Here is a 13383-nt window from a genome sequence, read left to right as displayed (position 1 = left end):
TTCTGCAAGGTCACATCGCGTTGATCCTTTGGCAGCAAGGGTAGGGGGTAGGGTGGCATGAGGTCATAGCGCTGAATGTTCTTTCCTCTGGCACTCACATAGTACTCGATCTTGTGTATGTATCTGATATGCTCAGATTTAAATGAGCTATAATCCTCTTAGTTGTTGCCACACATTGCACAGGCAGTACGGTCGGGGTAAAAAACTGTCCCGAGTCCAGAACAATTGGCCCCTCGACCAATGCTGGGGCTGTCACAGCGGCCATGGCCGATCCTTGGCTGCTCATTGGCTGCATGTTTATTGATCGGTTTGGTATACTCTCTCCAGTCACCTATTTTTCTCGTACCCTTGATTTTACCTGGGCGACATCATCAAAATATTCAGAAAGAAGAGGACATCACTGCTCGACCGCGAATAGAGCTTCACCCGGAGGATCATGTGTACCGGGCGCCGACCACTCAATATTTGGATTGGCGTGTGACCTCGGAATCTCGCAGACCAGATGGTGTATTAAAGCGGATCTATCTCATTAACGGTCAGTACAAGGAACCCACCGGTATGACGGTTGTCGATCTGACCGGAGGATATTGAACTAGGCCTGTTCCCTGGACCGACGGTGGAGGTCCGCTCTGGTGACACCTTAATCATTACTGTTACCAACGCCTTGCCTGATGAGTTGATTACTATCCATTGGCATGGCCTTCATGTGGCTAGTAAGTATCTGTCTTTGTCAGATCTCGATTAAAAGCATTGGCACTAATTCACATAGATGCCATGGATGGTGCAGTGGGGATTTCACAGTGTCCCGTGGCTTCTGGGGCACATTTTGTTTACAATTTGACAATTCCGTCCGACCAGAGTGGTACTTTTTGGTACCATGCCCATTCGGGGGTCTCGCAGGCGGATGGCCTTTATGGTGGGCTAGTCGTCCATGCACCAGCTTCCAAGTCGACCCCTCGGGGCTTAGTACCCCGGAGGCGCGATGATCTCCACCGTTACACTTATGACGGAGAACTTTTGCTTCTCATCGGGGACTGGTACCATCGCCCTGCGGGTGATGTTCTTGCATGGTATATGGACCCAGGGAATTTTGGAAATGAGGTGAGTTCCGAAGTGTGGCCCCAAACGCTGGAGAGTGTTGTCTGACACTGGTATTAGCCTGTTCCTGATTCCATGCTCATTAATGGAGTTGGGTATTTTGACTGCATGATGGCGGTGCCTGCTAGGCCGGTGGACTGCATTGATCAGCCGGTGAATAATTCATTTATCGAACTCGATCCTCACGAGATATATCGAATTCGCGTGGTCAACACCGGGTATGTCACAAGATGATCGAAGCCAAATTAGTTATCAGCTGACCAGTTGACAGAGCTCTAGCCGGGCTGAGTCTCGTTTTCGACAACCATCTCCTGGACCTGCTTCAGGTAGATAGTGTCGATGTGGCACGCTCCAACGAGACAAATATAAATTCCATCGGTATACTCTCCCCGGGCAACGCATGGACTTTGTTCTTCGGCCATTATCTCAGATCTCGGGAAATCAGTCACACATAAGGGTTCAATTAGATCAAGAGTATGAACAGACTCGCCGAGCATCACCGGTCCTTGCTAATGTCTTGCCAGTTCCTTCAAGTACGCCAACCCCGCATTAACGCCAGATCAAACCTTCCCCATCACCTACCGTTCCGATGCCCTCCAGGGGCCTCCACTCAAGGCCCACCATCTCAATATCGGAGAAACACCATCTGCCCCCTCTATTCTCCGTTCCATTCCTCCCACCGCGCAACAAACGCATGTGGTGTACACCAAGATCCAAAAGATGGCCCGATATTCCAACAAGCCATTTGGTTACTTCAATCAAACTACCTGGAAGCCCCAGCAAGATCCACCCGTTCCATTGGCCTCCATACCACGAGCTAAATGGGACCCAAACCAATTCGCAATAACCACGGGGCCGGAGCCTGTATGGATAGACCTGGTAATCAACAATCTAGATGAAGGGTCCCATCCCTTCCACCTGGTACGAAGGCCCCTCCCCTACCCATTGAGGACAATCCATTAATTGATATCCACTCCAGCACGGGCACCACTTCTACATACTCGCAGTTTACCAAGCCGAATTTGGCTGGGGCTCTTACAATCCCTTTGTCGATAAAATCCCACCGCACCTAGAATCTGACTCAGATACGTTGGAAAATGACACAGATGACGCGCAGAACCCAAACACTGGTTATAATTCCGGTCTATACAACACATCCCGGGCTGCTTTGCGTGACACAGTCCAGATCCCAAGTCGCGGGTATGCTGTTCTCCGTTTCCGAGCGGATAACCCCGGCGTTTGGCTTTTTCATTGCCATATGCTCTGGCATTCGGCGACGGGTATGGCCATGCTGATTGATGTGCAGGGCGACCCGGCGGGATTGGCTGCGCATGCTGGCAGCGGAGAATTATGTCCTGCTTTTTGAGATGTATTGACTATATTTGGCCTTGGAATTAGCCAACTTGTTAGCACTTACACTCCAGAGCCTAATTTCTCATCTGTTCTGGATTCTTTTGTGAGTTATACATATTAACTGTTATGGAGCGACGAGTGTTGTGATATATCCGGATTTTTCTGGATTAGGCACATTTCTGACTGCTGAAGCTCTTCAGTACGTGAAGATTTATGTTGGCAATTATCTTTATTCCAATTTTGAATCAATTTTGTAAAATTTTGCCAAACCAACTTCAGGCCCGAAGTGGAGATCATCCGAGATGAGGGACGATCAGGGGCAACGGGAGGGAAATGGCGCACAGTTTATTGGAAAAGAGCTAACCAGCCACGGAGTAAGCCGTACCCCGCAAAGAATTCTAATTGACGAGAAAGAGGTCTCGTGTCCAAGCCGGTCAAATTTGGGACGATATCGACAATCCCCGGAGCCTCAAATGGCGGCTCTTTGCTTGATATGTAGTCTGGGGCAGCCCTGAGGTGACCTCGGACAACATTGTCATTTGAAGCCCCCACGGCTCTGACCCTTGGAAGGATTCAAGGACCGTTGAGACATGCCATGAAAATTTCAATGAGGCCCAACTTCCTAGCGGCTCCATTGTACTTTTTCTCCGAACATCCTGGTCATTCTCAGATGGCCGAGTCGATCCCCGGTCACCGGGCCCACCCACCGGCCCCAATGGCCCAAGTTCGCGTTTTCGCGTTCCGCGGCTATAATTTCTCCTTTATTTTATTTTTTTCATGCATCTTTAATTGCGGAGATATTGCGCATCTTTACAATTGGCTATAGTACTCCCTCAAGATGCAGCCGGTTCGTTGCGTTCGATCTTGGGTGCAATCACTGCAACTTGGCGTCTTGACTATGGTTGAAGCCATTCGTTCAGGGACATGGAGGGAACAGCAATACCAGCTCCTTCAAGGGGCTCGACAGAAGTCTCAGTACTATTACTCCCAAAATACCAAGAGAACCTTTACTATCCCTGGGCTGGCAATAGCGGCTATACTTGTTCTTTGGTATATGTTCTCGAATCCGCTGCTTTATTTGACTCCCACCGACGAACGTGCCTGCCAACATCCAGTCGCTCGGCTTGTCTATGATGCCAAGCAGGTTCTTAACAAAACATTGGGGCACCAGTCAAAGTCATTGGACGAAGCAGTGGCGGAATATCGACGACGATATAAGATGCCACCGCCTCCCCACTTCGATGAGTGGTATGCGTTTGCGATGTCGCGAAACACGGTCTTGATCGATGAATTCGATACGATATATCATACTTTGCTACCTTTCTGGGGACTTGCACCTAGTACGATTCGTTCTCGTGTGAGAGAGGATCTTGGGTATCATAATCATGTCATGGGCATTGCCATTCGCGACGGTAGAGCTATCCATTTGGGTAATGGCCAGGGGGGATTCCAGAGAGATGCAACAATGAAGATTCTTGACAAGTTCTCACAATGGTTACCGGACATGAACATGGAATTCAATGTACACGACGAACCGCGAGTGGTAGTTCCGCACGAGGAGCTGCACATGCTGATCACTAAAGGCTATGCAGCTCACGCTCGGCTGAATGGTAACTTGTCGTTGTTGAACATATTTTCGCCGGGCGATGTGCATGACCCTATCCCACCAGTGCCGGTCTCGACGACCAGATTCAACAACATCGAGCGTCAAGAGACCTGGCTCTACTCGCGGCTTTCATGCCCACTAGACACGCCTGCCAGGGCGCTGGATAGTAACGCGCCAGACAACTCAAGTGCTTACGCAGTGGGTCCTTTGGGCTTTATATTTAACCAAACTGCCGCTAGTGACATGTGCAACAGCCCGTCGCTGCGTCATCGGCTGGGAGTTTTTGATCACCCAAACTCTTTCAAGGTGACAAATGAGCTGGTCCCGATGTTTTCGATGTCCCGTCCGTCTTCATTCCAGGACATCGCAGTTCCTTCGCCGTATTATTACGAAGGCATGTCAAAGTTCGATGCAGAAAGCTCAGTTGAATGGGAGAACAAGAAACACCAGCTATACTGGCGCGGAAAAACCACTGGAGGACATAGTCGGAACGGCACCTGGCATAACCTGCAACGTCAGCGTATCATCGGAAACCTGACTCATCCACAATCGCCCCAGTATCTCATGCACCCAAAGAGCGATTCAAGCTGTATTTCGGGCCGCAGTGAAGGCTGGGATGTCCAAATAGCAAATCGATCCCAGATCGACGGATACTTCAATGCCCATTTTATAGAGATCGTGGATTGTGACGAGGACTGCCATGACGAGCAAGTGTTTTTCGACGATATCGCGGAACCAGACCCTGCGAACGAGGCCTGGAAATACCGGTATCTGTTAGATATGGATGGTCACGCTTACAGTGGGAGGTTTTACGCCTTCATGCGCAGCAAGAGTGTTCCATTCAAGCTGACCTTCTTTCGGGAGTGGCATGAGGATGTTTTAGTCCCATGGGTTCACTACGTGCCGATTAACAAAGACGGGAATGAGATTCCTGAGTTGATACGGTTTTTCGAGGAAGATCCTGAAGGTCAGCAGATTGCTCGATCCATCGGTGAAGAGGGCCAATCTTGGGCGAGCAGGACGATCAGAAATGATGATATAGACGTTTACATGTTTCGACTTTTCTTGGAGTAAGTTTGATGGAGCATCTGTTCAATGTTGACTCTGCTAACGTGAACTTGAAGGTACGCCCGTGTGCAAGATGACCAGAGAGAGAACCCTGGGATTTCTATTGTAGAAGCCCTGTAGAAGATGAAGTCTATCTACCAGAGTCGGCTTTCTAACAAAAGCCCTACGGAAGCGGTCGATGGGTACTTGAACCAATCTGAATCCTAGGCACCAGTGCCACTACGTCCCTAAATCGCCAAAGTGGCCATCTCATGGACCACTGCTATACAACATGCGCGGATTTCCATTGCCTGCGGTCTAAACGCCAGGTTTCACGGAATTGATGTCTATGAGTCCCCGCTTCTGTACCAAGAGCTACATAATGGTCTGCGGTCGTACGTCGAATGACCCAGTTCGACACTTGGCTGGATACGGTGTGCTCGAGGACTCTAGTGGCGGTCAACCGGGAACTGGCCTAGTTGACAATGATGCCAGGTCCAAATAAGCTTGAACTGTTGCGAAAGGACAGTCTGCAGCAATTGGTTTCTTTCCTCTGGGCTTAGATTCAAGCTGGATGGGTGAATGCCTATGCTGCCATGGGTCGGTCTTCAATTGTCCCTGCTACGGCTGTTTAGTCTGCGGACGGGTTACGACCTAAATATAATTCGAGGAGAGTGAACTGACTGATGGAGTTGTGTCGTTGCCTGGCTACTTGCATGTTATTTAATAAACTCTTTAGATGTATATCTCAGTTTCTACACCACTATCCGAATTAAAAGCCGCAGAGAGACGCACTAATAGCTTCCTTTGGAGATGAGTATCCAAGCTAGGGGTCAGAAACAAATGGACATATAGCTTTTCAAGTGAAGTTAAGCGTACAAGTTTCCTAAGCGTGGAACTTCCTAAAAGAAGCAGAAGTAGATGCTTAACTCGCCAAATTCAGTCTATTCTACTGAACTTCATCCTCCCTAAACTGCACACCATCCACCGTCCTTGAAAACAATAAATCCTGCTCATCCAACAGAAACCTCTCCAAGAAACACAAAGAAACCCAACAATACTTCTGCGGTGCACCCTTCAAGAACCCCTCACCAAGGGCCTTCTCCAAGCTAACGGGCATCTTCAACCTCCACAGCGTGAGAATCTCATATCCGTACTTGGAATCTTTCAACCCGGCATTGAACTCCGCATTGCCGATACCTCCGTTGTCAGGAACTTCTCCGGGGATTTTACCCGGAGAGATACGGGCAACGTATTCGATTCGTTTGATAGGGCTGGTGGTGTAGAACCAGATGTGCTGGATGCTTGGCGGGAGAAGATAGCTGCGGTATTCGTGGTTTTTGGACCCTGAGGCTATGTTTTGCATGTGCTCGGGTTTTATGCTCATGAAGATATCTGATGTTGACTTTGCCATTTTGATGGCGGTTTGGTGGGTTTAGATTTCTTGTGGATATGGGAGTGGATTGCTGTGTTGATGCGGGGTGCTTTCTCATGCATGTGTCAAGAATTTAAGGTGTAGATGTACATATGTAGTCAGTTGTATGATTAATCGTTTTTATCATACAGGTCCTCATCAAGGGAGTTGTCCCAACAAACGCCGTAGCAAAGAAAGATACATTATTCCATAGAAATAGGAAACACCATAGGTCCATGGGTTGAGAAAGTACAATCCGTGCACAAGGAATGATGCCTTAGGTAACGCCAATTCCCCCAAAGAGAAAAAGGAATGGGTAATTACAAGAATGTCCAAACAGAGTGAATACAGAAACCCCGAAAGAAAAAAAAACAAGACAAGAGAGAAAAAACTAGCTTCGTTGTTCAGGTTAGGCGCAAAGCAAATAGTCTACGAAGAGGCGGCCCACTCGACGACCTCCAAAGCGCACATGACAAGCACGAGGGTCGAGGGGAGGATCCTGAAAAGAAAGCCATGTTAGCAATGATCACTGCTTGAGATTGACGACCAGGGAGTGTCTGTTCTCTATAGATAGGAGGGATAAGGACTTACCAGACAACATAACTCTGGAACAAGAGTTTCGACATAGCGCTAACATAAACGTTATTGATCTGACAGATCTGCGCCAACTGCAACGCCGAGGGCGCACCCGTAAGCAGGAAGCAGACAATAATGAAAATCGGGTCATCGAGGATGCTAATCGGCACAAACTTGGCCATGAGCGCCAAAATTGGAGCCATGATAATAGTGGGAAGAAGCATGCGCGCAACAAGTGAAGCGATTATAAGCTTGCGTTCGTCGCGGGGATGTTCCATGTCCGCCAGCGCCTCTTCGGGGATTGTATTGCGCGCGAGGTTCGCGCCAAGCACGACCAGGATCAGCGGCACCGCGACCTGTCCGTTCTGCTCGATGGCGCGGGTGACTGAGTTGCGAACGAAGGTGCCGTCGTCGAAGAAGAGGCGCTGGAGCGTTGGTACGGAGGCGACGACGATTGATACTAGCATTGCCCACAGCGGCGGGTTCATGAAGTCCCATAAGCCATGGAGGAAGCGGCGCAGTCCGAGCGTGGTTGATGCGAGGGCCTTTTGGACCTTTGGTGGGAGGCGTGCGTGGAGGGCGTTAGTCTTCTTTTCTCGCCATTGGCTCAGGCGGTCTCGCGATTTGCGCAGACACGCTTTGCAGCGCTGGAAACGCGTTTTCTCGGCTTCTTGAGCTTCCCGCGCGGTGATTTCGACATCTGGGAATTGGAGGATGTCGCCTTGGGAGCTTTGGCGGGGCAGGAAGGGGCCGGTAGGTGGTGGTCCAATTACTGAGGGTGTATCGTCTGAGTCGAGGTCGTCTGAATGGGCGGAAGACAGCTTCGAGTAGGAATAAGCTCGCGTTGACACGGGTGTTTGGTCGCCGGATTGGAAGCGGCGGTCGGTGTGTGTTGCGTGGTGGTCATGGTGTAGATCGTCTGAGCTGCGTGTTCTGACTAGCGGTTCGTCTGGATCTGTCTGGTCCGGGTTGTCGCTATACCGCGCCTGGCCCTGCTCGATGATTGACTGGCCACTCTCTTCGCCGTCGGCCTCCTCGAGGTACCGGTCCTTAGGCGCTAAGAGAATGTGGTATCCCCAACTCCAGCGCACAAGTTGTCCTAGCTGCTGGAAGATAAGCAGGTATAGAATGCCGCGTGCGGCGACTTCGTCATCGTTGTCGTTTGGGAGCTGGTCCCAGTGGAGGCCTTTGAGGGTCTGCGAAAGCGATATGACGAGAGATATCGGGAGAGAGTTTGAATTGCCAAAGACCTACAGAGAAGGGGTCGTTAGAACTAGATATTCGACTCTCTCAAATGTCAGGGCCCACCACATACCGCCATGGCAGCCACGAAATTCGACTGCCGCTTCTTGAAGCGGCAACATTTTGCGACAACGAAGGAACAGAAGTATGAGACGAAAGTCTGGACAATAAAAATGACCGGGATGATAGCCAAGTCCGTCACCTTTTCAGCGGTTAATTGTGACCCCAATTTGGTAAAAACTGTTGACAGGAATCAGCTATGTCATAGAAATACCGCATGGCGAGAGCAAGGAATCCATACTGAGGCAGGGGGTGAACAGAGTCACATTGAGGTTTGCTACCAGCTTCTGGGCATCGGCATCAAAAATGCCCTGACGGGCGGCAATATAACCAGGGAAGCTGACGCAGACAACTTCCAGCACAGCTGAAAAGACGAGCAGCACTAATTGAAAGAATGGGGGATGGCTTTCATGGGCGCTTATGAAGAAGCCGTTGGCGCCTATTGGGGCCTGGGCAATAGCATTGACATTTTGAAATGATCGGGGCAAGTTAAAGATGGCCATCAGTCAAGAAAAGATTATAGATGGGAAGCAGGAAGTGAAGAAGGTAAAAAGGAGAGAATTCGCCTTGATTTAGATATGGAAGCTTGGCAGTCTCGCCCACGTTGATAGCTCCTTGGTGGAGGTCTGTTGGCTTATCTTTTTACATTGCATTAAGCTGCATATGAATGGCGCAATGCTTGTTATTTAAACGCCACCTCTACTACTATTTCTGGGTTATATTACTTTACTACATAACCAGGGCTAGGTAGTACATCTTGTACAACGTAATAGCAGGGTAGTAAGACCTCGCGAGACCTTGAAATCAGCAATGACGCATTCCAAGGTTTGGGAGGCGATGGCATCACGCCAAGACCTGGTCTGTGCTGATGGCCGGATTAGGAAACATGCACATTGATATACTTCAATGGTTGACGAAATTAAAAACAGGTAATGTGATTAAACTAAATGCTCAAGGCCCTGACATGGAGAAAAGGACTGGTATAATGCAACAACAGACCTACAAAACATGTAGGTCAAAATATCCCCAACAAGCTACTGCTGTCGGCTGTGCACCGGGCTGTGCAACATCATGCACTTTACGCCTCACCCACAAAGCCCAATTTTTCCCCTACCTTGATGCGCTGGCCCTTCTCAATACTCCAAGTCCACCCATCGTTCGGGGCATCTTCCGGCCAGCCGGCATCAACGGACTTGCGAGTTCCAAGCGGAGCCTCGAACACAAGTACAATCGAACTGCCAAGTTGGAACCCGCCCATCTCCTCTCCACGTTGCAGTGGATGTCCGTCAAGTGTCCGGCTGGCGTGGCGATAAGTCGCCTCAACAAAACCGGGATATTGCTCACCGCGCTTGGAAGCCAAGGCTGCTGCCAAGTCCGCAGCGGTATCAGTCAACAGGCTGTTCGTGCGCAGCTCCGAGTCAAAGTTGATTTTAATGGAGCCTACGTTGGTAGCTCCGACCGGCGTGTAACTGAAGAAACCCCACCGCCATCGGCCGAGGAGTGCAACTCGCTCGTTGAGAGTGAATAGACCGGGTAGATGCTTCTGCAAATACGGTGAAACCGAGTATAGCTCGCCAGCAAAGTGGCGGCGGCTCTCGACCACCCAGGGAGCGGGGGAGTGGAAACGGTGGTAGTCACCGGGTGCTAGATAGATCACAACATAGAACAAGGCATGGTTGGCTGCTGTTTTCGGCGCGTACCATGGTGTCCCATCGCCACGAGCCAGGTCCTCTTGCACCTGGAGTTCCGATGTTGCTTTGGATGCGGTTGAAGCATCCAATGAAGCACGACGTTTGGGAACACCGGGGTCTCCTGAAAGAAGGCTCGGGAGAGTGTAAGAAATCCCGTTCATGCGCGCGAATTCTTCATGCGCAGCCATGTTCTCAACATCCCTTTGGGTTTCTTTCCGGCCCTGGTCCGTGAGCCGCTTGGTGTGGTCGGCGTGCGCAGGCGTGGCTGATCCTAGGAGGGCATCCAGACTGTATGTCATTCCCTTGACTTGTTCAACCTCGCCCCGCTCGATCATTCCAAATTGTAAGATCCGGCCGTCGGAGGGAGCCAGAAGAGCACGAGGGTCGGGGTCCAATGGTCGAACGCCAGGCTTCAGCTTACGGTAGAAGAATGCCGCCAGATTCGGGTAGGTGTGTAGGTCGGGCTCGGCAACCTCCTCGAGGTTGACACCAAAGGCCCAGGAATAGAGTTTGAATCCAGGAACGCGGAGGTAGTAAGGAAGTTCGATTTCGTTGAAGCGACCCCATAGACGCGACATGGCCTTCAGGGGCAGAGTGGACATGATCTGAACATGCCATGGGCCTGACAGGCTGATCCTCGGACGACGAGGGGGCCGTTTTCCATCTTCCCATTCATCGCCGGCTGCATCGCGAGCCAGCCGATCCCGTTCCGCACGTTGTGACTTGTAGAAAGACAGCAACCCTAGCAAACCGATTCCGAGTCCGACTGGGATAGGATACCATTCGACTTTGGTATTGCGTAGAGCGAAACCTAGCCTTGAGCCAAATCCTCCTCTGTTGTTTTCAGAGTTATTGTCCTTTTGATATTGTCTCCATGATTTAGACGAAAAATGCCGGAGGCTGGCTTTATGGCGGGCCGTGGCCCGGAACGAAAGAACCTCCATCGACGCAGCCCCGATCCGAGGGGCAGCGGAAGGGCAGTGAAGGAGAGGAGAGGAAGTAAAAAGGCGCTTGGCCATAATGTTTAATCCATCGGCCTGGAGCGCTAAATCGACCCCTAAGCCCAGAGCGTTTTTTTCCGGAATGGGTAAACATGTTGTTGCCGATTGACCGCCCGGCAGAATTGCACGTGGATATGCAACGGTCCGTCTTTCTTTCTACTTTGTATATCCAAATATATTTCATTATAAATGAGCATTTCTGTGATTGTGACTCTTTGCATCTTCCCCAACTTGCACCGTTCTCCCCGCTTCCTTCCTATCTGCTATAGAGTCTCGCAGAGGGCACTATAACGTCAACATCGCTTATCGATCGATTGATGCCAGATATCAACTAGATCAGCTCCATATAGGCTTTTTAGCTTGCAAACAACTACAGTTCTGAACCGATGGCGACAGGTTCATCATCCCAGCCCATGGTAGAGGGAGAGACACCGAGCACAATCACGCTTCACATACTTTGCCAGTCTCTACCCCCTCCAAGCCGGTTTACACTCGAGAACATTCCACTCTCCTCCACAATCGCACAGGTCAAAGGCCGGATCGAACGGTCCTTTCCAAATAATCCTCAAGCGTCACACCAGAGGCTCATCTACCGAGGAAAACCCCTAACTGTCGATGACGCAACACTCAGAGCAGTAGTCTCATCTATGGAGGTATGTAACTTGTTCCCAACCCGCGCCATATGACTTTTTGTCCTAATTGAATGGGACTCCTTTTGCAGGAAGGTATTCATAGTATGCACCTTGTGTTGCCACCTGAGCCAACACACACAAAAGCACACCCTGTCTCCGAGATGTCGCAAGATTCGCCTCTTGGGAATTCTGCTCAAGCTTCCACTTCCTCTCACACCTTGTTTGAGGACTCCAACCCTGATCCTTCGGAAACTACAGATAGCCTGCCCTCGTTCTCTAGCATTCCCAGGACAATGAGTGCCACTCCAGCTTCTCCGCGCGTTACATTCAATCAATACGTCAACGCCTCTTCATCTAACCGACACTCAGCAACTACAAATGCACCGGAAGCCGATGGAGCACAATTCTCTCGGCGTCTTATCACTTTACAACGTCACATCGAGGAGATTGAGAGACAACTGGACCGACGTATCATGCCATCCATGGAGAATATCATTCATACGCGGAACCAGCTTCTTGAAATTCAAGATGCACAATATGCGAGACAACTTCCTCTACCCGGTGCTGCGGAACTGGTTGCTCGTATTCTTGATGCTCAACAACGCGCCCGTCTAATGGAATTTATGCAGCAAGAGCATTCGCAGACCGTTTTAGCTCAGACCCTCACCGCTTCCCACACCACAAACACGCTCCAACCTGGCTCCAGCTCCATGCAGTTCTTCATGCTGTCCTCGCCAGGGGGAGATGGTCACGGTGGTTTTGTCTCACAAAACCACTTGGTATCCCGATCCACAACACAGCGGGCGGTTTCGCCCAATACAGCCCTTGCTAACGAACCCGGCGCTACCGGCGCACCTCGTGCACCCCAAGCACCCGACCAGAACGCACCCAACCAGAACGCAGCGATAGTCCAGAACGCTCTCCGCCAAGCAATGCACAACCAACAGCGCGAAGGCAACAATGTCGAGCACGCCGGTATGGCACGACACATCCGCCGCATCTGGCTGTTCACCCGTTTGTGGCTCTTCTGCTACCTTATCAGCGCCCCTGGCACCTGGAGGCGTTACATCTTTGTCAGCATTGCCTTGCTGGTCACATTCTTTTCTGAGACCGATGTTCCACGGCAGTTTGCGACAACGATTATTAGGCCCCTCCAACGCCATCTCGAGGGCCTCACCCATGCCGGTGGCCCGGCAGATCGAGCCACTCAAACTGGAGCCAATGACGCTGCTGCGGAGTTCAATGTTTGGGACCAGATACGCCGCACGGAGCGAGCCCTTGTTTTTCTTTTTGCAAGCCTAGTTCCCGGTCTCGGTGAGCGGCATGTCCAGGCTCGCACTGCGGCAGACCAAGCTTTCTTGGCTGAGCAGGAGCGTCAGGCGCGGGATCGTCAGGAGCAGGAGCAGGTACGGGAGCGGGAGCGGGAGCGCCAGGAGCACGAACGGGCTCACGCAGGTGTGGCGGAGGGCGCGGGGAATGCAGGGACTGAATTGGAGGAGGTCTCTGCCGCGCATGCACAGTCTGGACATGGTCCAGCAGGGAACTGATCTACACCGCTCCCGGGGGTATATTTTTTTATTTCTTTATTAGCGGTAGCGCCTTTCATCTAGTTTCTACAATTGAACTCAAAGTGGGCCAAAGTGATGCCCATAACTGGAATATA

At 50.8% G+C, this 13383-nt stretch overlaps 6 protein-coding genes across 6 annotated transcripts; 3 read left to right on the top strand and 3 right to left on the bottom strand.

Moving 5' to 3' along the window:
• Positions 1–240: 240 nt before the first annotated feature.
• On the top strand, positions 241–2464 carry N7471_003760 (uncharacterized protein; the record flags this gene model as incomplete). Its single annotated transcript, XM_057276480.1, has 8 exons — positions 241–535; positions 597–713; positions 770–1101; positions 1159–1316; positions 1370–1476; positions 1566–1572; positions 1623–2019; positions 2078–2464. 8 exons carry the CDS (start codon positions 241–243, stop codon positions 2462–2464), a joined length of 1800 nt encoding a protein of 599 aa, XP_057136090.1.
• Positions 2465–3289: 825 nt separating this feature from the next.
• Positions 3290–5445, top strand: N7471_003759 (Lipopolysaccharide-modifying protein; the record flags this gene model as incomplete). Its single annotated transcript, XM_057276479.1, has 2 exons — positions 3290–5127; positions 5182–5445. The coding sequence occupies 2 exons, from the start codon at positions 3290–3292 to the stop codon at positions 5243–5245; spliced, it is 1902 nt and encodes a 633-aa protein (XP_057136089.1). The 3' UTR covers positions 5246–5445.
• A 608-nt stretch (positions 5446–6053) lies between these two features.
• On the bottom strand, positions 6054–6518 carry N7471_003758 (uncharacterized protein; the record flags this gene model as incomplete). Its single annotated transcript, XM_057276478.1, has 1 exon — positions 6054–6518. One exon carries the CDS (start codon positions 6516–6518, stop codon positions 6054–6056), a length of 465 nt encoding a protein of 154 aa, XP_057136088.1.
• Positions 6519–6947: 429 nt separating this feature from the next.
• Positions 6948–8899, bottom strand: N7471_003757 (Auxin Efflux Carrier superfamily; the record flags this gene model as incomplete). Its single annotated transcript, XM_057276477.1, has 4 exons — positions 6948–7017; positions 7110–8344; positions 8410–8576; positions 8638–8899. The coding sequence occupies 4 exons, from the start codon at positions 8897–8899 to the stop codon at positions 6948–6950; spliced, it is 1734 nt and encodes a 577-aa protein (XP_057136087.1).
• Positions 8900–9474: 575 nt separating this feature from the next.
• On the bottom strand, positions 9475–11106 carry N7471_003756 (phosphatidylserine decarboxylase 1; the record flags this gene model as incomplete). Its single annotated transcript, XM_057276476.1, has 1 exon — positions 9475–11106. The coding sequence occupies one exon, from the start codon at positions 11104–11106 to the stop codon at positions 9475–9477; it is 1632 nt and encodes a 543-aa protein (XP_057136086.1).
• Positions 11107–11474: 368 nt separating this feature from the next.
• Positions 11475–13267, top strand: N7471_003755 (uncharacterized protein; the record flags this gene model as incomplete). The annotated part of the gene is made up of 2 exons (XM_057276475.1): positions 11475–11741; positions 11810–13267. 2 exons carry the CDS (start codon positions 11475–11477, stop codon positions 13265–13267), a joined length of 1725 nt encoding a protein of 574 aa, XP_057136085.1.
• Between the last annotated feature and the right edge of the window lie 116 nt (positions 13268–13383).

Source organism: Penicillium samsonianum (assembly GCF_028829775.1).
Source record: "Penicillium samsonianum strain IBT 33392 chromosome Unknown utg000003l_segment0_segment0, whole genome shotgun sequence".
Classification (NCBI taxonomy): domain Eukaryota; kingdom Fungi; phylum Ascomycota; class Eurotiomycetes; order Eurotiales; family Aspergillaceae; genus Penicillium; species Penicillium samsonianum.
Note: the sequence above shows the minus strand (reverse complement) of the source record. Positions and strands in the feature narration are given on the sequence as shown.